At 36.5% G+C, this 21,043-nt stretch overlaps 1 protein-coding gene across 1 annotated transcript in view; it reads left to right on the top strand.

The window, feature by feature from the left end:
* pcdh15b (protocadherin-related 15b) overlaps nucleotides 1-21,043 on the top strand; it is a 239,017-nt gene that overhangs the window by 49,687 nt on the left and 168,287 nt on the right. The window contains exons 5-9 of the mRNA XM_084135704.1: nucleotides 780-940; nucleotides 4,672-4,827; nucleotides 9,716-9,835; nucleotides 11,621-11,731; nucleotides 12,664-12,834. Of these exons, the coding sequence (XP_083991830.1) occupies nucleotides 780-940; nucleotides 4,672-4,827; nucleotides 9,716-9,835; nucleotides 11,621-11,731; nucleotides 12,664-12,834 (719 nt within the window). The remainder of the gene's footprint in view (nucleotides 1-779; nucleotides 941-4,671; nucleotides 4,828-9,715; nucleotides 9,836-11,620; nucleotides 11,732-12,663; nucleotides 12,835-21,043) is intronic.

Consider the following 21,043-nt stretch of genomic DNA (forward strand, 5'->3'; position numbering starts at 1 on the left):
GAAACATGAAACATGAAACATGAAACAGCTTTTACTAACAAAGACAACAACTGACAAATCAAGACTGAAACACACGGGAATATGTACACAGGATAACAAGAGGTTAACAAGGCACACCTGAAACTGATGAATCACTATAACAACTAATGAGGGTAACTATGGCAACAAACAGGGTGGCATAGAGCACTGAACAAGGAAGTAAACACAGAAACAATGGGAAACAGAACACACTTCAAAACAAGAGTCCATAAACACAAAACCAAGACAGGAACACAGACCGGGATCATGTCAACAATAATATAATTTTTTATATTTTAAAGCATATCATTTGATGAAGTGATTTTTTTCCACAAGGGACAGTGTGATTATAGAACGATAAAATGGATGTGGATTCATTTTCAGGTCATTTAGTCTTGGAAGAATTTGGTGAGGTTTTTTTGAGTTCATGTTGATATCTTTGCAGGCAGAAATCATTGAGATCTATTCTAAAAATTTAGAAGGGAAATAAAAACACATCTGTTCATCCGCTCTACATCTTAGGTCTCTAATTAGCTTTATTGTTTCTTCCTACACAAAAACAACTGACACTGAAACAACTGAAAAAAAAAAAAGTCCCTAATATATTTGCATGTGTGCCATTGTATTTGCATGCATATGGCAAGAACAAGCAATTCATGCATTTGCATTTAATAGTATAATTAAATGATTAGAAATATGCCACAAATGCTTTTTGAAAAAGAAACTGAGCAAATAAGAATGTTTGTTTGTTATTATCACAGGAACCCTTCTGGTGGAGAACATGCAGATAAACGGGAGAGCAGAAGACCCTGACAGGACCATCTCTTTATCTCTACGGGACAACCATGACCACTGGGTCATTCTGGACCCGGTCAAGCAGCGCTTGTATCTCAACAGCACCGGACGAGTTCTGGACCGAGATGTAATTATCTGAAATCCTTTTGCTATTCAAGTCTGAGACCACCATTGAATGCTAGTGATACAGAAATGAACACACTTCACCTTTAAACATTACAATAAAACGTGGAAATATATAATTTTTAAAGTGCCCAAATTATGGTATTTGAAAAGGTTGCTAATTTTGTTTTGGAGGTCTCCTACAATAGATTTACAGTGCTGGTCAGAATTATTTGCCCCCTTGGTAAATATGATCAAAGATGGCTGTAAAAAATAAATCTGCATTGTTAATCCTTTTGATGTTTTATAAAAAAATAAAAAAAAGAGCAAAAATCTAACCTTTCGTTGATCTAAACTAATTGAAAGTGGGGGGAAAATCACATTATGAATTTTTTTCTCCAAAACACATTGGGAACAATTATTTGCCCCCTTTTATTAAATACTTTTTGCAACCTCCTTTTCCCAAGATAACAGCTCTAAGTCTTCTCCTACAATGCCTGATGAGTTTGGAGAACACCTGACAAGAGATCAGAGAGCATTCCTCCATACAGAATCTCTCCAGATCCTTCAGATTCCCAGATCCATGTTGGCACTTCTTCTCTTTAGTTCATCCCACTCATGTTCTATAGGGTTCAGGTCTAGGGACTGGGATGGCCATTGCAGATGCTTGGTTTTGTGCTCAGTGACACATTTTTGTTTTGATTTTGATGTTTGTTTGTGAATCACTGTCCTTTTGGGAGATCCAAACATGGCCCATTATAAGATTTATTGCACAGGCTGTCAGGTTTTGATTTTTTATCAGTTGGTATTTGATCGAATCCATGATGCCATGTATCTGAACAAGATTTCCAGGACCTCTGGCAGAAAATTAGGAACACAGCATTAAAGATACAGCAGAGTATTTCATTTTACACATGGGGTACTTTTTTTATCCCTGTGTGCACCAAACCCATCTTAAGTGTTTGCTGCCAAAAAGTTTTTTTTTTTTCATTTTTTTTTTCATCTGACCATAGAACCTGTCCTGTTTGAAGTTCCAGTAGTGTCAGTTACTTTCCAAACGTTCTATGGACAGATGAAACAAAAAAGAACTTTTTGGCAGCAAACACTTAATATGGGTTTGGTTCACAGGGATAAAAAAGTACTCCATGTGTAAAATGAAATACTCTGTATGCAATGTATATAATGCTGTTCAGATGTAGCATTACATCTTTAATGCTGTGGGCATAATTTTCTGCCAGAGGTCCTGGACATCTTGTTTAGATACATGATATCATGGATTCGATCAAATACCAACTGATAAAAAATCTAAACCTGACAGCCTGTGCTAGAAATCTTATAACGGGATCCATGTTTGGATCTTCCAACAGGATAGTGATCCAAAAACAAACATCAGAATTAAAACAAAAATGGGTCACTGAGCACAAAACCAAGCATCTGCAATGGCCATCCCAGTCCCTAGACCTGAACCCTAGAACATGAGTGAACTGAAGAGAAGAAGCGCCAACATGGATCTGGGAATCTGAAGGATCTGGAGAGATTCTGTATGGAGGAATGCTCTTTGATCTCTTGTCAGGTGTTCTCCAAACTCATCAGGCATTGTAGGAGAAGACTCAGAGCTGTTATCTTGGAAAAAGGAGGTTGCAAAAAGTATTTAATAAAAAGGGGCAAATAATTGTTCCCAATGTGTTTTGGAGAAAAACATTTATTTCATAATGTGATTTTTTTTCCCCCACTTTCAATTCTTTTTACTTCAATAAAAGGTTAGATTTATTTTATTTTTTTATTTGATAAAATATCAAAAGGATAAACAATGCAGATTCATTTTTTTACAGCCATCTTTAGCCCTATTCGCACGGGATTAGTATTACCTAGGGACCTCCGGTAATTTGTAATAATCGCAGAGGTCGTCTGTGATTTTTATCCCGTGCGAATCTGCCATGTCTGTAAAAATGTCTGTAAAAATTCCCCCGAAAATTACCTACCGTATTTCAGCCAACACAGGGGTCCTCTGATAATACCAGTCCCGTGCGAATCCCCATGTCTGTGATTTGGGCTGTTTTTCTGTGAGCCTATCGTTTCCTAAAGAACGTAATAACCATTATGGGCCGTTTAACAGTCCATTTTACGTCTGTATTAAAACTATATTAACAATAAAATATCTCGATATGCTCTACTCCAATCCGATTATAGTTTTTCTCCAAAAAAACTATGAAGTGCTGCAAAAGAGAAAACAAACTACAGTAAAGACGTGATCCGGAAGCTCAACTCGGACCGTTGTCATGGAAACGTCAAATTAAGCATTTTGGCGCAACATGGAAGCTCTTTTGGAAAGTTAGACGCTTTTTGTGGTAGTGTAACTTAGTAGTCTGTATCGTGGAACATTTCTTTGTCTCACACGGCCTCTAAAGACGTCTATCCTGTAAATATCTCAAGAAATCAAAGTGCGAAAGAGTAAAAATGATATAAAATGAAATAAACCAAATAAAATGAATAGAAAAACAAGCCTATCGCGACGTTTCTGTATTTATAATACCTTCTTCAGGCAGGCTTGTTGTAAATATGGACAAAGAATAAAAGAAAAAGAAGATATATATTTATACAATAATATGATATTCTATAATATATATAATATATATTTCTCTAATAAATTGGTTTTAAATAAGTTCTTTTTTTGAATTGCAATACTGCTGCGCGATCTTCGTTTCAGCACGTTCAGCTAGTGAAGTGTGAATGGGTGGGCGCCACTGATCTATATAATGAGTCATTCTAGATCAGTGGTGGGCGCACGCTGTAAAGTCCGTAAACTCGAGGGAATTACGGACATTTATTTGCCAGTGTGAATGAGCCACCAAAAACACAGACGTCAGGGGGTAATTTCTTAATTACAGAGGTCCAGGGGTAATACTAATCCCGTGCGAATAGGGCTTTTGATTATATTTACCAAGGGGGCAAATAATTCTGACCGTGCATCCAAGGTAAAAAAAAATAAACAAAAAAAATAAACACTTACATTTTTTTTCATAATATGCATTGCACATCATCTCATTTACCAAAGAATCTGAAAATGGCTAGTTCGAAGATTCAGTCTCTCTAAACCACTCCTTTCCGAGAGCCTACTCTGCTCTGATTGGTCTAATGGCTCAGTCTGTTGCGATTGGTCAACCGTTTACAACACATGTAAGAAACAAAACTTCCAGCCCTCAGAAACAACTAAAGTGTTTGAGGACGGGTCAAAGTAGACATTGTTTGCAAGCAGCCAATGAAGACCATAGGCTGTCATTATGCAAATTTGTTATATTGTTACATAGGTTTGTAACAGGAAGTGAGACTGGAATTGACGACTAACTTTTTTTGTGGTTCGCTTTGATCTTGTTCACAATGAGAAATGTTCACAAACAGCTATATTATATACTGCATGAAAGGTAATATTCAAATAAGCATAATAGTGGCACTTTAAATCCTAAAATGGTTAGGCTGATAATATAATTTGGAATAAATAAACATTTTTTTTTTTTTTTAAATCAACCAGTGGTCTCAGACTTTTGGACACTCTTTATAGGTTCAATCAGAACTATGATAAATAATAATAATAATAAAAAAAAAATCTTCTCTTTAGCTGGGAAATCTGTTGTTCACAGCATGCACTTTGTAATGGGCTTCATAATGGACTGCAAATGGTCATTTTTAGTTTGTCCTGCTGAATGCACACCATGCAAATGAACTGCTTGAATTCGATCTTTTCTTTTTGTCTTTTAGCCTCCCTCCTACATTCAGTCCATTGTAGTGCAGGTTCAGTGTACTAATGAGCTTGTTGGCACGGTTATCCTACACGAAGTGCGGATAGTCGTCCGGGACCGAAACGACAACACCCCACGCTTTCAGCAGCCACGATACTATGTAGCCATTAATGAGGTGAGTTTCTATTTAGCGGGGCTTCTTTTGTTCTTCTTCTGTAGTTGTAATGACTTTTTCATGAACACCGAAGTCACTGGCATTCTGGAGCGCACGTTATTAAAAGTTTGCAGAAGTGAGTTGCTTAGCTAAAACTGAACATTTGCTAGCTGTAATTGGAAATTCAACCAGTGAATTGTGTCAGTATGATGGTTTACCTACGCCAGGGTTATTTTGCGGTAAATGAATTGCACTTGTGGGCTTTGGAGCTGAATCATTTAGCTGTTAACATTTCTCTGTATTTGACTGCCATGTAATTACCCCAGAAGTGCTGTAGCTCACGGAGTAAATCTGCCAGTCACCTTTTGTGACTTATTTAGCTTCTCTTTGTTTTTCCACAGCAAGGCTTGTGTGAATTCCCATTACACCGTTGTTCAGCATACACAATATTGAAATTTTAGCTGAAAACTTCTTGTGATATACTCTGCCCCTCTTTTTTTTTTTTTTTTTTTTGCATCCCAAATCACAGCTAATATTCATCTATTCTGATCCATTCAACAAGTCAAAAGTTTGGAATAATTAAAGAGATAGGTCACCCAAAAATGAAAATTCTGTCATCAATTACTCACTCTCATGTCGTTCCAAACCCGTAAGACTTTCGTTCATCTTCGGAACACAAATGAAGATCTTTTTGATCAAATCTGAGAGATTTCTGTCCCTCCATTGACAGCTACTCAACTGACACTTTGACGCTTCAAAAAGTTAACAAAGAGATCGTAAAACTAATCCATATGAATTGAGCGGTTTAGTCCAAATTTTCTGAAGTGACTCAATCGCTTTATATGATGAACAGATTGAATTTAGGTAACAAATAGATTTAAAATTAGTCTTTTATGCTTGCCAAGGCTGTTTTTATTTAGTTATATTTTGAAAAACAATTACAATTAAAAATAACTGTTTTTTATTTTAATATATTTAAAAAAGTAATTTACTCCTGTGATGGCAAAGCTGAATTTTCAACATCATTACTCATTACATCATTACAGTCTTCAGTGTCACATGCTCCTTCAAAAATCATTCGAATATGCTGATATATCATTTTGGTAGCTAAATGCATTATTAAGTCCAAATATAAGAGATATGAAAAGGGCAGGAGATGTGTAAAACTTTGTGAATGACAGTAATGCTAGTTCCGTGGAGTTTCATGGTGGAGATTTTGTGTGGGCCTCCCATTACGGTCACGATACACCACATTCTATGACTCCCATTAAAAATGGCGTCCTTTTCTGGACATTCATTAGCCCTATTTTTATTTTTTCCTTCATTTTTGATTAGCTTCCGAGAACATTCAACACGTAGTGTCATGGTGGGTCTGTAGCAATGCTGCCTCGGTCTCCAGAGATCTTCTCACATTGGATTGACTGCATGGAGAGTGTGTGGCTTTCAGCTAATTGAGAGTTGTTCCCTGGAGAGCTGTCAGTAGAGATTTCCCTCATTAGGAGGCAGCTTCAGTGGCAGGCAGCCTCCTCTTGAGTGGCCTCAAAAAACGGCAGGCTGTATTGCCCGCCATTGATTTAAACCGGAGTTTGAAACGTCTGACTGACACATAGATAAGGGGGACTAACACAGCTCAGTCCATCAGTCAACAAGCACTGCAGAGTGCACTATAAAAGTCCACCCGAGTGGTATGCTGAATTTAAGAGAGACGGTGAAGTAAATAATAATGTTGGGGGAAAAAGCATTTGATGGACGTGTGGATTGAATTGCAAGTGGTTCAAAATGGCTAAAGGCTTGTCTGTGTTCATTGAGTGTCTGCAGATGCTGTGAAGTTATAGAGAAGTTCAGGTGTTCATTGATCAATGTCACTAACTTAATGTCCTTTTGCCCTACAGCTATTGAGATTGATTAAACTGTAAGCTACAAGAGGCTGTGCTATACTGAAATTTGTCAGGCTGACAACTGTTGATGACCATTTTAGTCACGACTATATTTACTTGTAGCATTTTATTTATGTCAGATCCAAGAACCGTGATTAGCTACTGTACTTGCTCTTCATGGCTGTCGGACAGAAACCTCATATCTCCATATTTCGTGTTTAGTTTTTTTTTTTTCTTCCATAAATCATTACTATTGGTCACACTTTATTTTACACTATTAATTTTGGTCAAATGTTAATATAATGACACGCTCAAGTGTCTAACCATATGTGACCCTGGACCACAAAAACGTGGTCAATGGGTCATGGGTCAATTTTTTTTAAATTGAGATGTATCCCTCATATGGGAGCTAAATGAATAAGCTTTCCATTGATGTATGGCTTGCTAGGATAGGACAATATATGGCCGATATACAATTATTTGAAAATCTGGAATCTGAGGGTGCAAAAAAATCGAAACATTGAGAAAATCGCCTTTAAAGTTGTCCATTTATGTTAGCGATTGTGCTGCATTCACTCACAAAAATAAATGTTTTATATATTTACGGATGGAAATTTACAAAATATCTTCATGGAACATGATCTTTACTTAAAGGGATACTTCAGGATTTAGCATTAAGCTTTGTATTAGTAGAAAACCTGTAGTATTTTTGAATTACCATGCTTTCCACCCTCATATCCCCCTGAGACGAGAGATTTATGTATTTTTTGTCTGGAAAAAATCCTCCGATGACGCAAAAATCATCATTTTGCGTCATCGGAGGATTTTTTGTCCCGCATGTTTTCAACCTGCCCATAGAGGGTGGGATCTCACTCTCAGAATGTACACATAGTGTCAGCCTTTTTTTTTTTTTTTGGAAGCTAAGCTAGCAGGCTCTTGTTCTGTGGAGAAAGCTGAGTAGTAGGAGAAAGCTGAATAGTAGGGGTTACCATCCTCTTTTTCCCGGACATGTCCGGCCGTCGAGATCGTCCAAAATGTCCGGGATTCGGCTTTTGCTTTCTGCAGTCGTCATTCATTGTTTACACGAACACCTTTTGTTTCAATCTAACTGAATTCATTCCGACTGGTGAGTCTGAATGTAGTGTTTACATGAACGCTAAACAAGTGATCGGTTGATGTGCATTTTAACATTGCTAAGAAAATTCCCACTCCTCCGTGAGAGATACGAGACCGGTGCGTCTCACAGGTGCCGCTCATCAGTAATCACGCCACCGGCCTCGCGCCATTCTCCCACGGCCCTCAGTCTCGTCCTGCTCGCCACAGTAAACATAATGAATGGCGAGTGTAGAACGCAAAAGCCGAATCCTGGTCATTTTGGGCGATCTCGAAATCCCAAGGCAGACTCGTCACGGAGACTCACTAGTAGCCTTTGTGTTTAACTACTGCGCTCTCTTACCGGTAGGCGTGGCTTGGGAGTGGCCTCCTAGGGCAGCGAAGCAAGTGCATTCTGGGAGTTGTTGTCTTTCATCCACATAAGCCAAAAATACATTTTCTAGCTTTTCTCAGTCTAGAAAGCTCCAAATTCAAAAATAATTTCACATTTCTTCTACATAAATGACCCATTTTAAATACACATTCATCTTTCCAGAGGTGAAGTATCCCTTTAATATCCTAATGATTTTTGGCATAAAAGAAAAAATCGATAATTTTGACCCATACAATGTATTGTTGGCTATTGCCACAAATATACCCGTGCGACTTGTGACTGGTTTTGTGATCCAAGGTCACAAATGTAAGGCCACAGTATCTACTTTGACAACACATTGCTTGAAAAAATAAATAAATAAAAAAAATACAGTTTTTTTTTTTCCATTTCTTGAAAAATAGTGCATTTGAGCATACAACACCATGTCAGGTTTCCGCCTGACAGCAACATATTGCTAGTGAGAGCAGAAAGGACATTTTCAGTCTTAAGATCAGTTGATTGGACAAAAATTTGAGTGCAAGATGAGTATTAAGACATTAATATTTCATCCTATAAAACCTGCCTGACAACTAATAGTTAATGCATTAAGTAGTCTGCTATACTGTTAAAAAAATCTCACTGATTGCACTTTGTGAAACATATGCTAATAGCTATGCTATTGTGCTTTATTTGACACTGTCAGATTCACTCAGGATTTTGTTTCTAGGAACTCATTACGCATAACAGGCTATTTAATTATTCTTTGTTCAGATAGCCTTACATGACCTCATCATGACAGCAGTCAGAGAGTTTTCCTCACATCGTGATGGCGGTTATTTTCATCATAAAGGCTCTCTGAAGCATCCTAACTCTCTTTGCCAGTTTTGTTGTCTGGAATTTGTCTTTTTTTCTGTGTAATATGTCTTGTCAGAATGTCAGAGTAGCGGCGCAGGAACTAACGTCTGAGTTCCCAGGTGCCTGTAGCTTCCGCAGCAGACTCATACCTATTACTTCCTCTTTTTCTTTGCACTTCTGAGAGCCGCACCACAGCAGGGGCTTCTCGGAACTAAATAGTAATGGGATACTAGTAATTGTAATGGGATATTATCAGACAGCTATGTATTATGCTTACAGCTTGTCAACCACTCTGTCCTGCAGGTAAAGACAATTTGTATCCATAACAATGAAATGTATATGCCCCAGTACGTATAAAACATACTAGAAACTCTCTTGTTAACTCACCATTAAATCAAATATTAAATACCATTACAACCATTCTGGTTCCAGTTGTTTTGAAAAAAGCCAGAATGCTCTGAAAGATATGAAGAGAATGAGCGCTGTGTACTTTATAAGAGCATATCCATCAAACTCTCCCTCGAAGGATTGCTGTTTAACACAACGGTCAAGACACTTAAAGCATAAACCAGTCCGCCAATACCAGCACCAGAAATCAAGCACAAGATGATGAAATGGCAGTAGCAGCTAAGGATGAAACCACGTTCATGCTGATAGGCGGCCAACTGAGAAAGTGTTAAATATGCTTAACTTGTGTTTCTATCTTTTTCAGCTAACGCCTGTTGGAACCACCATCTTCTCAGGTTTTACAGGGAACAACGGGGCTGTTGACCTTGATGATGGTCCTAACGGACAAATTGAATACACCATTCGGTACAACCCTAAAGATCCAGTACGTGTTTTTCTTTCTTTCTTTTTTTATTGCTCAGAATAATAATAATAAAAAAGCTTAAAGCTTACATCTTCAAATGTGATTTGAGTAATGAATATGTACCTATTATACCGAATATGCATTGATATGAAAATACAACAGCATCAGCATCAACAACAATAACATTAATACTAATTTATATTGATTATAAGAAAAGTAACATCAAAATATGATTACTATTATTATTAAATCATTTTAATACATTTTCAGTAACACATTATTTTACAATGTCCTTGTTCTATTATACAGTACATGTTCTTACTATAGTAATAACAGTAAATTCTGTATAATTATAAGCAACCTACCTTAAACCAAACCCTAAACGCATAGTAAGTACATGGTGTTCATTTTAATTTATTTTAAGGTGTCCTTATTACAGTGTAATTATACATTTAAGTAATAATTAACTATGTGTACTTACTATAGGGTTATGGTTAGGAGGTTTGTTGCAGGGTTAGTTGCATGTAATTATGCAAAATGTATTGTTATTACTATAGTAACCATATGTAACGTGTAACAATATATTTACATGTTTGTGTAATTACACTGTAACAATGTCACCTTTAAATAAAGTATAACCCAATTTTCAATTAGTCTGCCTTCTAACAACTGGTCAGAAATATTTTGTTATACGTTTAATCACAATTGTGTTTTTTAATTTTATATGATTTTTATTTTTTGTTATTTTACTTTATTTTATTGCCAGCCACAGTTTTATATTTCTCTCCAGGTTTATTCATTTCTCTATATGGTCTGGGTGTGCTGGAGAGGTAACAGAGAATTTCCAGCAAGTTCTTTTTAATTGATTTACTCCACAACCTTACAAAACCTAAACCTTGGTGAATACATTGTGCATCATTGATACAAAGCATAATTTAGCACAATTTGGCAACATGAAAATATACAAACAAAGCAGTAAATACACCAAATATAATATAGCAGAAAGTATGCATGCGATGAAATGCAAATACAATTCAGGAAATCGTTTAAATGAATATGGTGGTATTACACATGCAAATTGGTGACATTTTCTGATTGCTTCTTAATGAGTGCAGCATTATTGCTTTGAGTGGAGTGAAAGGAGCTAAACACCACTTAACCATTTCAGGAATATTTTATTCACAAAGTTCAAGTGTTTTGTGTGACATCTCTAAACTCGAAGTCTCAGCCTCAAAGTAACACATTTAAACCACCCACAGTCTGTTCACTGACCATCTGATGCATATGTTTACTGAAAAGCACTCTCAATGTGATGCAGTTGAGCTCTAAACAGTAATTTTATAAGTTCACCTGGGGGAAAAAAGTTGCTTTCAAGGTATGGCGGAAAATTTTCAAGGTAAATAATTATTCCGTCTAAGTGGGTGGTTCTTGGCCAGAGTAACCTGCAATGTGGATTGGATTTAATGTTGAAATTCAAAGGTCTAGCTATGCAAAGACTGCTGCGTTCACTTTCTAATTCATGGTTAGGTAATTGTGATAGGTGGCCATTTACACATCAAACATTTTTATTTCAAAAGAGCAAGGAACATCCTGTCTCCATGTCCCTTTTAAAGTGTTACGCATTGTATGTATTACTAATAAGGGTGAGAAGGTTTTGAAAGTCAAGCAGTTTTGTGCCATCAGCATTCTCTTCTTATTGAAGCAGATAGATGATGAATTTCTCATGAGGCTGGAAGTGTGTGAGCCTTTGTGTATGTGTGTGTGTGTGGGGGAAACCCTTTTGACCTACTCTTTCCTTCTCCACAGACCACAAACAGGACATTTGACATCCCTCTGACCCTGTCAGGATCTGTGGTTCTGAGAGAGAGGCTGAATTACGAAGAGATCACACGCTACCTGGTCATCATTCAGGCCAACGTAAGTCTCCACGGGAGGAGATGATATATAGTACAAAAGAAAAAAAGAAAAATGTATTCAGCCTCATGTCATTCCAATCCTGTAAGACTTTCACAAACTGAGATGTTAAACAGAGTGTCCAATCTTCTTTTGCCTATAAAACAAAAGTGGATTGTCGTTTATATGGCCAAACTCCAAAATGAAAAAAAAAAAAAAAAAAAAAGCTTAAATATAGTTTATACAACTCTGAAGTCATATGAGGATTTTGTGTGAGGAACAGACTGAAATTGGAGCTGTTAATCACTGGAAATCTCTGAATCCCTCAAGTTGCATTTGCTGTTGTGTTCAATTCAGAAATGGTGCCTTTAGACACATAATGCTTTGCGTTTAAAGTTAATTGGTGCTAACTGGCATTGGTTGGACTTAAATTTCAGCCTGTCCCCTACACAAAGGCTGAAGTCTTGGAATATAGTGGGAAAGAGTTGTAGAAACTAACTTTATGATACTTATTTTGTCATTTTGAAGCAAAAATGCGGTCTTAAGGTGCAGTCACATTTACCGTTTTCAATTATAATCCACATGATCAGAATTTTGCATGAGGGAGAAAGATTTCCCCAAAGAGATTTTGCAACAGGTTCAAGATGGTCTCACATCTTTTTCATGTGAACTTTATTCAGTATCTTAATATTGTTTGCATGTGACATTTTTTAGACCTAAACAGCTTTAAAGTCCAACCAATTTCATTCACAAGATATTCAACAAGAAAAAGATGTAGGACCTGAAGGGACTTGAAAGGGATTTAAAAACTAAGCGAGATGCCCAATCTTCTCTTTTTGTCAGTAGAATGTCTTATTTTGACTTTGACTGGAGTCTTTTTGGGTAGCGAGTAAGTTTGAAATCTTGCAGTTGGATTAAAACGTCAGCCCTAAAACCAAAGTTTGTGTTTCCCTTAGGACCGAGCTCCAAACCCAAAGGACCGGCTCACCGCCACCACTACGCTTACGGTGGATGTGTTGGACGGAGATGACCTGGGCCCCATGTTTCTACCTTGCAGCCTGGTAGACAACACTCGAGACTGCAAACCTCTTACTTACCGCGCCAGCATCTTGGAGCTCACAGATCCGGTGAGTGCTTCCCGATCCTGTGCTTTAAGTGGTAGCGGTAAGTCTCCTCATACTCTATCTTGTAGCTCCAGCCCGAGAATTTAACTGGCAATGGTTTGTAGTTTGACTGAAGTGTATTTTGCATTGCTGGTCTTGAAAAACATCTTTATTCTCTATGACAGACCAAATGGCTTTGCATTGCACATGCTTCTACCGTTAGATACCTTTTTAATTCTGGTTTCATTTCCGAAACCACTTAAAAATTCCAGTGGTTTGATTCTTTTAGTATTTTCTGTCGCAAATTAAGTATCTTGAGACATTTGGCACAAGTTTCGGTTCATTTTGAGTCGGACATGTCGAAAATAATGCCTTTCTGAGGGTTTGGATTTGTTGAGGGAGTGTCTCATGAAACTGATTCAAACAGATTAAACACTTATCATTTTGAGTGTTTTTGAGCCATATGTTGAAGTTTAGTAAATAAGCTAAAAACCACTCCAACCAATTTAGTAAGCAAGTCCTTAGACTGATTTAAACTGATAACCTTTCAGTTGGAGACTTTTTCTTTTAGTTTATTTTGTTATTTTAAGCAATTCATTTAAAATAAAAGGCTCATTTTGTGAAATGGACAACTCTGGTCTTGCTGTATGTTTACTTGCAAAGGTGTCGCTACACCCTTTTTACTGGGGCACGAGCACTAGTGAAATACTGCTGCACCCAAATAAAATATTTTTCTATAATCTTTATCTCTCAATGGAAATTGCCATATACCAACCTGAAATTTTTTTTTTTCCTGAAAATCATGTTCAGTGTTTTCTATCAGATGTTTAAAATTGTAACTAGTGATGCCAAATTCACAAATAAATCAAGTTTCGATTTAATATGTCAAATAGGTTGGCAAAAAGGGTCTGAAATTTTTGCAATTCAGTTTGATTCATTTGGAGAGTTCAATCATACTCTGAATCATCCGCAGGGGCTTCTCGGATCTGAATAGTAATGGGATACTTAATCAGACAGCTATGTTTTATGCTGACAGCTTGTCAACCACTCTGTACTGCAGGTAAAGACAATTTGTATCCATAACAATGATATATATATATATATGCCCCAGTATGTTAACTCACTCTCTTGTTAACTCACCATTAAATCAAATATTAAATACCATTACAACCAATCTGGTTCCAGGTTTTTTTTTTTTTTTTTTTAAGTGGACACAGTTCTGCAAAAGAACCAGTTCTTGGTTACAAACCCTACAAACAAGTCACTGTTGCATTGGCATTTCTTTTTAATTACCACTTAAAATGATTTTGTGAAGTGAAAGTTATAATGTAGATAAATGAGGTGATTAAGGGACAATTTGTGAGAGGGAGTGAATGTGTAGGTGACACAACGCAAGTGTAAAGTGTAAATAATAAAAAAGTCTTATTTTTGTGCTAAACTTTGTCTGGCTCAAGGGCAGAGTGGTGATGGGGTTCTTAGTAACTCAGTTCACGGGTCACCCCTATCTACGATTGCACCTGCAATATTTGCAGCTCCAGCGAAGAGCCTTGAGCACTAGGATATCGCCACCCGGCTTATGTGATAAATGCTTCTTTAAAAACATGAAATTATGGCCATGGGGAATACAACCTTAAATCAGCATTTCTATTAGCTTCAAAATTTGGTTGATGTATTGAAAACTTTATTTATTTTCAGCCAACTCTCAACAAAGTGCAATGATGTTTTACTGAATGATGAATATTGCATGCATTGTTGTTGTTATTGTTTTGTTTAGTTTTTTTTTTTTTGCATTAAGCTACATTCACAACCTATTTTATTATGGTAATGTGTTGTGTTTTCCAAGTGAAACAGGGTAATCAACCAAAAAAAGAGTAGGACAGAACATTATTGTATTCATTGAGAGTTAATTGGATAATGAAAAGTGAGAGTGACAAGAATACAGTGCTAGTTAACATTAACCAATATCCCAGGCAGCCTATGTAACGTTGCTTGGAAGTTGTTGAACCTCTGTTATTGGCACCAACCCTAATCCAAGGTTACATCTGTTGGACGTCTTGCTCGATTGGTCTGCTTCTTGTACCGCAACAATGTTTGGCAGGAATGAGTTCTGGAAATTTCCTCTGTTTGAGTCACTCTGTTGGTGACGTACTACTTTATATTTAGTCATTGCCATGTTGCTTGAATAAGCTTTGAAGTTTTACATCACAGACTGGTGCTTTAATATTCCGCTGTACAATGTCCCGATACACCTTGTAATTATTTTGTTCCTCAATGATAGAAACCCACTACCAGAAAAAATAAAAATAAATAAATAAATATATCTATATATCTATATATATATAGCATGTACCAATATACTCATTCCACAATGCTTCACAGTTTGGATGATTAGTTGAGTAGAAATTAGTTGCAAGTAGAGCAAGAGCAGCTTTTTCTATCCACCTTTTTCCCCAAGCATGAAAGTTCCTCATGATTCAAACCAGACGCCTGTAGGCATATGTGTTTTTGTTTTTTACATTCATGTTGCTTCATTTTTATAAAATTGAATATATTTTCTCTGATGACGTGTTTATTGGTGTGAGGGCGGGGCAATCTGTCACTCACATGACATCACAGCAATAGCAAACCACACCCATCCAATGATCCAATTAATTCCAGATGAACAAATCAAGGCCTGCCCTGCCTCTGTTTCATGCTGACTTTAACTGAGTCTTAACTAAAGTCGAATTTAACAGTCTTTAACCAGAATCACACTTGTTTAAATTTTTACGTGTAAGGCAAGTGGCATAGACATTCTTCTGAAATGTCTTCTTTTACACAAATATAGATAGATAGATATTTTTGTAGCAAGCAACAACAGCACATTTAACTTAAGCACACATGTAACTTACATTTCACGCGGTTCTGTTAATGCTTTTGTATAGCTTTTACAATGATTTTAAATGGGACCAAAAAATTTAAAGCAAACAGGGAGTCTTCATTGTTTGGTCAAGAAACATGAATTTACTGGCTCTTAAATCTTTTGTGAACGTTGTTAGAAACATTAGAGCAGCTAGAGTAAAAAATAAAAAAATAAAAAAATCTCATTGTGGATATTTTGAATATATTCTTTGTTATAAACCCCAGTGTATCCAGTCAAGCTGTCAGTCCGCAAAGTGCATTAACAGTGCTAAAAGCACAGAGAGCTAAAAGCATTACGAGACAGATAATTCACAGGTAATTAGTTTAACACTTCAAACAAGAGAGGTGACAGTGATTCATTGATTAAATGTTCCCAATTTAAATTTAAAACAGATAGCTTCTTAACAGCCTACTGAAGAAAACTTTTTTTAAAACAGAAGGGAAAAAACATTTCTTAGCCTTACTTCTCACTACAGAATCATTCAGTTTTATGACTGTATATAAATAGTAATTTGCTTATTGTTCACACATTTCTGTTCGTTCACTTGTTAATTAGGTTTGTAAAGTCCCACAAGTCCCCCTTTCTATCTAGACTAGAAAAAGTTGCATAAAACACATAACAGTTTTGAATCACATTTGCTTTTTCCCGACCATAGTAAAAGCAACCTAAAAGCTTTTTTGTTCATTGTGGGAGTGTTACATTAGCGCTTTAGTTCTTTCAGCCCATTTGCCTTATTCGTGCTTGTCTGACAGCCAGAGTGAGCCAAGAGGTGCTCTAAATCATGTTTACTTTAACATTTGGAGCCGTTTGACTCCGGGCCAGTAGATACATCCAAGGACATGTTTTAGAGGAACTGTTGTGCGTGGCCCATGCATGAGTAGGCATTCTAAAGCCCAGCTGTCAGAAGAGCTGCACTCTGCACTCTGTGTGCCGTTACTCAGGTGGTCAGTTCACAGCTAGCCTCTTTTCACTTCCATGTGTTTCCCTCTGTCTGTACCCGCTTCAATTTTACACATCTGCACTCCTCTTGATTCTCTCTCTTGTTTTCCCCTAGCCTCCTGTGCTTTCTCATGATTCCTTGAGTACATCACTACCTCTGCTACAGCGCAATTGAAGCACTTCATGTACTTAATTATTTTGCTCATGTTCTTGCTAGATTAAAAAATACCATCTTCAGAGTATACATTTAAATGAAAGAAAGCTTTACATACGCGCGAGTGATAAAAATCATATCATGCTGGAATTTTTTGTAAAGTAATTTTTTATCATGGCAACCAAGGGGTTAGTGTGTGGATATGTGATATGAATATATATTGGAAAAATAAGTAAGTAAATAAATAAATGAATCAATCAATATCTTATGCAAATCTTTATCTTGTTTAAATCACACATTTAAAGATATATGATACAACTATTTATAAAAATTTGAATTAACTATTTAGTTTGAATAATTATATATATATACATATATATACTCGTGAATTGTACTAATTAATTAAGTCTTATATTTTGTCTCTGAAAGATAAAGCAAATTTGCATGATTTTAATTAACTAATTGATATTATGCATATTTGCTTTATCTTTCAGAGATTAAATATAAGACTTTAGAATTAATTAGTAAAATGAATGACTATATATTTATAAATTATGTTAATTCTACATGCTTGTTTTTCATCTCAGTTTAGCATCTTTGCTCTAACTCTGGTCTATTTATTTATTTATTTTTTTACTGGAAAACAAGAGAAGAATACTGATTAACAAATCGTTTTTGTGATGTTCATATCGTCCAGCACTAGCTCCACACATTTTTTTGAATTAAGAAGTCATACAGCTTGCCTACCATGTACACACACGCATACACACCTTACCTCAAGTTATCTCATCCTTACAATCCTCTATTTTTTCTCAGAAAAAAAGCTTTTTCCTTTATGCGACAACATTTCTCTCAGCAAATCAGCAGAAGAGAGACACATCTGTTGCTCTCCTGCACAGTCAAGTCAAGTCATCTTCATTTATACAGCGCTTTTAACAATGTAGATTGTTTCAAAGCAGCTTTACAGAGATAAACGTATAATTTAAGGTAACAGAGATTGTTTTGGCTTTATAGCGGTTCTTTCACAGAAGAATAGCGTGTGGAAGGTGTGAGGAGCGTCGACGCTTTCACCTAGACAAACTGTTTTATTCGGTCTCTGAGAGCCTTTCCACTCCTAACACAACATGAAAGGTCAAGCAAAGCCAGCCTCGAGTGGTGAACGCCTCCCTTTAACCAGCTCCCTACGTAGGCCACCTGAAATGGATACCAAGTCAAATCCCTTTGGGGAAACGGATGAGTGCAAATGTCACATATCCTCCATCCAGGACTGAAGAAATTAATAGCATTTTTTGGAGTCCTGCCCATTTTGGCTGAGCTACAGCTGCTTTTTGAAGTCCTCTCCCGTTCTCACATGGATGATTATTGAGAATATACATGCAGGATTCACTGTAATGGCTTTTCTCCATTTCAACACATTGCTGAAAGGGTGAGTGAGAAAATGCAGCAGCCGTTGTGATCCAGGTGCTGTTTTATAAATTCTGTAATGGCGATGATTAGGTAATCTTCTGCTTTTGCCATGTGCGTTTCATGTGTTGAGGGCATCCATTACTGTATCACCTTCAATAGAGGGTTCTACGCTTTTAAACACTGAAAACTTCCATTTCTGAAACTTAATTTTCCAGCAAAAAAATATCATCATAAACATTATGGTTTAATTTTTATTACATTTTTATGATTATGATCTTGAATTTACTGATACAATAAAACAAGAATAAAATAATTAAAAAAATTAAATATATATTTTTTACTGATTAAAATTATATTTTGCAAGTCAACTGACAGATTATTAAATCTTTTTAACCATACTGAATAAATCATTTTTATCCCACCAGGGGTCTGAATGTGTTACATTAGAGACTCTCTGCATGTGGACTCTCTGTGGAAAGCAGTCTTGAAGTCAGTCCAGTTATATCTAAAGGGCAGAAAACAGGGATGACACACATTTTGATAATCTAATTTGGTTATTTGGCCAGTTAATTGGTTCAGCGGCCTACTGTTGGGAGCTCTTGGTGGGAGGTTAATAAAACGCCAGTAATGAGTCACGTTCCTCATTAATTACTGTAATAAAAGACCGGGTTCAAAGATCCCGCATGGACCGCGCTCATCTCAACCCCCTGAACACTTAGGCCAGAAACATACTCTTTGCAGAGTCATAAATACCGCTTTTTTTTTTTTTTTTTGGTAAGATTTATTTTTGCTGCTTTTCTGTTATTTGGATAGGGCAATGTGGAATGTGGACAGTAAGTAGGAAAGAGAGAAAGGGAAGGGACTGAAAAGGACCATGAACCAGGATTCAGGATTCAGAATCGGGTCAAAACTGTTATGCAGTTAATATGACCATAATGACGAATGCAATACCGTTCCAAAGATTGAAGTCTAAGAAATTAATACTTTTATTCAGCAAGGATGCATTGCATTGATCAAGTGAAAGTATTTATTAGACATTTATAATGTTACAGAATATTTGAAATAACTGCTGTTCTTTTGAACTTTCATTCATCAAAGAATCCTCTTTTTTATTTTAGCACATGTTCCACAAAAATATTAAGCAGCAGAACATTGACAATAATATGATTTATTTTTTTTGAGCAGCAAATCAGCAATCATGTGACACTGAAGACTGGAGTATTGATGTTGAAAATTCAGCTTTGCTAAAGCCCACTATATCACTATAAAAAATTCAGCTTTGCTAAAGCCCATTATAGCACCCCTTGTGGCAACGCTGATAATTGCATTGCATTTTGAATTACACTCAGGACACAATGTTGCATTAGTTTGCATAGCGAGAAGCATTTGCATTCACATACTTAAAGGAACACGTCGACTTTTTGGGACTTTAGCTTATTCACCGTATCCCCCAGAGTTAGATAAGTCCATACATACCTTTTTCATCACCGTGCGTGCCGTAACTCTGTCTGACGCACCCACCGCTAGCCGAGCTTAGCACAAAGACTGGAGGTAAACGGCTCCAGCTAGCATACTGCTCCCAATAAGTAACAAAATAACGCCAACATTTTCCTATTTACATGTTGTGATTTGTATAGGAAAAATGGCAGAAAATAGGGCTATTGTGTAGCTGTTGAGTGAGACTAAACTCCCATTCTGTTTGGGTGCAGGAGGACATAAAAAAAAGAAAACCACATAGAGAAAATAGTTTGCAACAGAAATATTCAATAATGAATTACTTTTTATTAATAATCAATTATTTCACATGCTAGTATAGTTTATTAATTTAACTATTTATGCTGTTGCCATGCAACCTAATAACTTAAAAACGCTTTGGTGGACAAACAGCCTTAATTTATTTTAAAATATTGATTTGGCAAAGCAAGCATACTAGCCAAACATATTCATGTTTATGTGGACAAACATTGCTCTAGCTAATATGAAACAAAGAACACTGCGAATTGTGAGCTACTTCAGCTTACGATGTCTCGCATAAGTAATAACAAATATATTACTGTAAATAATTCATTTTCCCTTGTGTATTTTCTCCCAGGACTGTACAAATACAGCGTTTGTGTGCATAATGGATGACTGAGAGAGTATTATGGGTAATCACACCGAGCGAAGACCCCACAAGCTTGTGATTTACTGCTGTCAGAGGAATTATAATTGCAGGGGCCTGGAATTACAGGCCAGCCATAAGAAATAAATCTTAACCATGCTGATTTTCTGCTGCTGCTTATTAAGTCTAGGAGGAATACATGTGTTTGTGTGTCCATTTACCATTTTTATGCAGCATAGCCGAGACCGGGCAAAGTGTTGGGTTTGTCGAAATGAGAAATGAACTTTGAGATTGTATTGCTCTCCTTGCATTTGGCATTCGTGATCTACGGGTGTATTTGGATTGTATTTATAGTGCTTCTTGCTTATATCCTATAAGATTATATAAGCCTTTCTGATTACACTCTAAGTCAGTTTTCATTTTCTTTAAGGTACACATCACTATCACTATTGAACAATCCTAGTACTTCAGTGCATAAATTGTGTCCATCCAGTTTTGCATTTTTTGCAGCTTGTTGTTGAGAAGAGCTGTGCTATTACTTTTCTAAGCGATCCCAAGTTTCGATTTTTACCTTGGCAACTGGGGCATAAGTGACATACCCAAAATAAAAAAAGGCTGCTGCTCATAAGTCATTCTGAATCGACACATTACCAACATATATTTAGAAAGTGAATGTATATATTAAATGTGCAGTGAATGTTGAGCAACAATAATCTGGGTACGTAAAGTC

The sequence above is a fragment of the Abramis brama genome (assembly GCF_963993115.1).
Source record: "Abramis brama genome assembly, chromosome: 14".
Taxonomy (NCBI): domain Eukaryota; kingdom Metazoa; phylum Chordata; class Actinopteri; order Cypriniformes; family Leuciscidae; genus Abramis; species Abramis brama.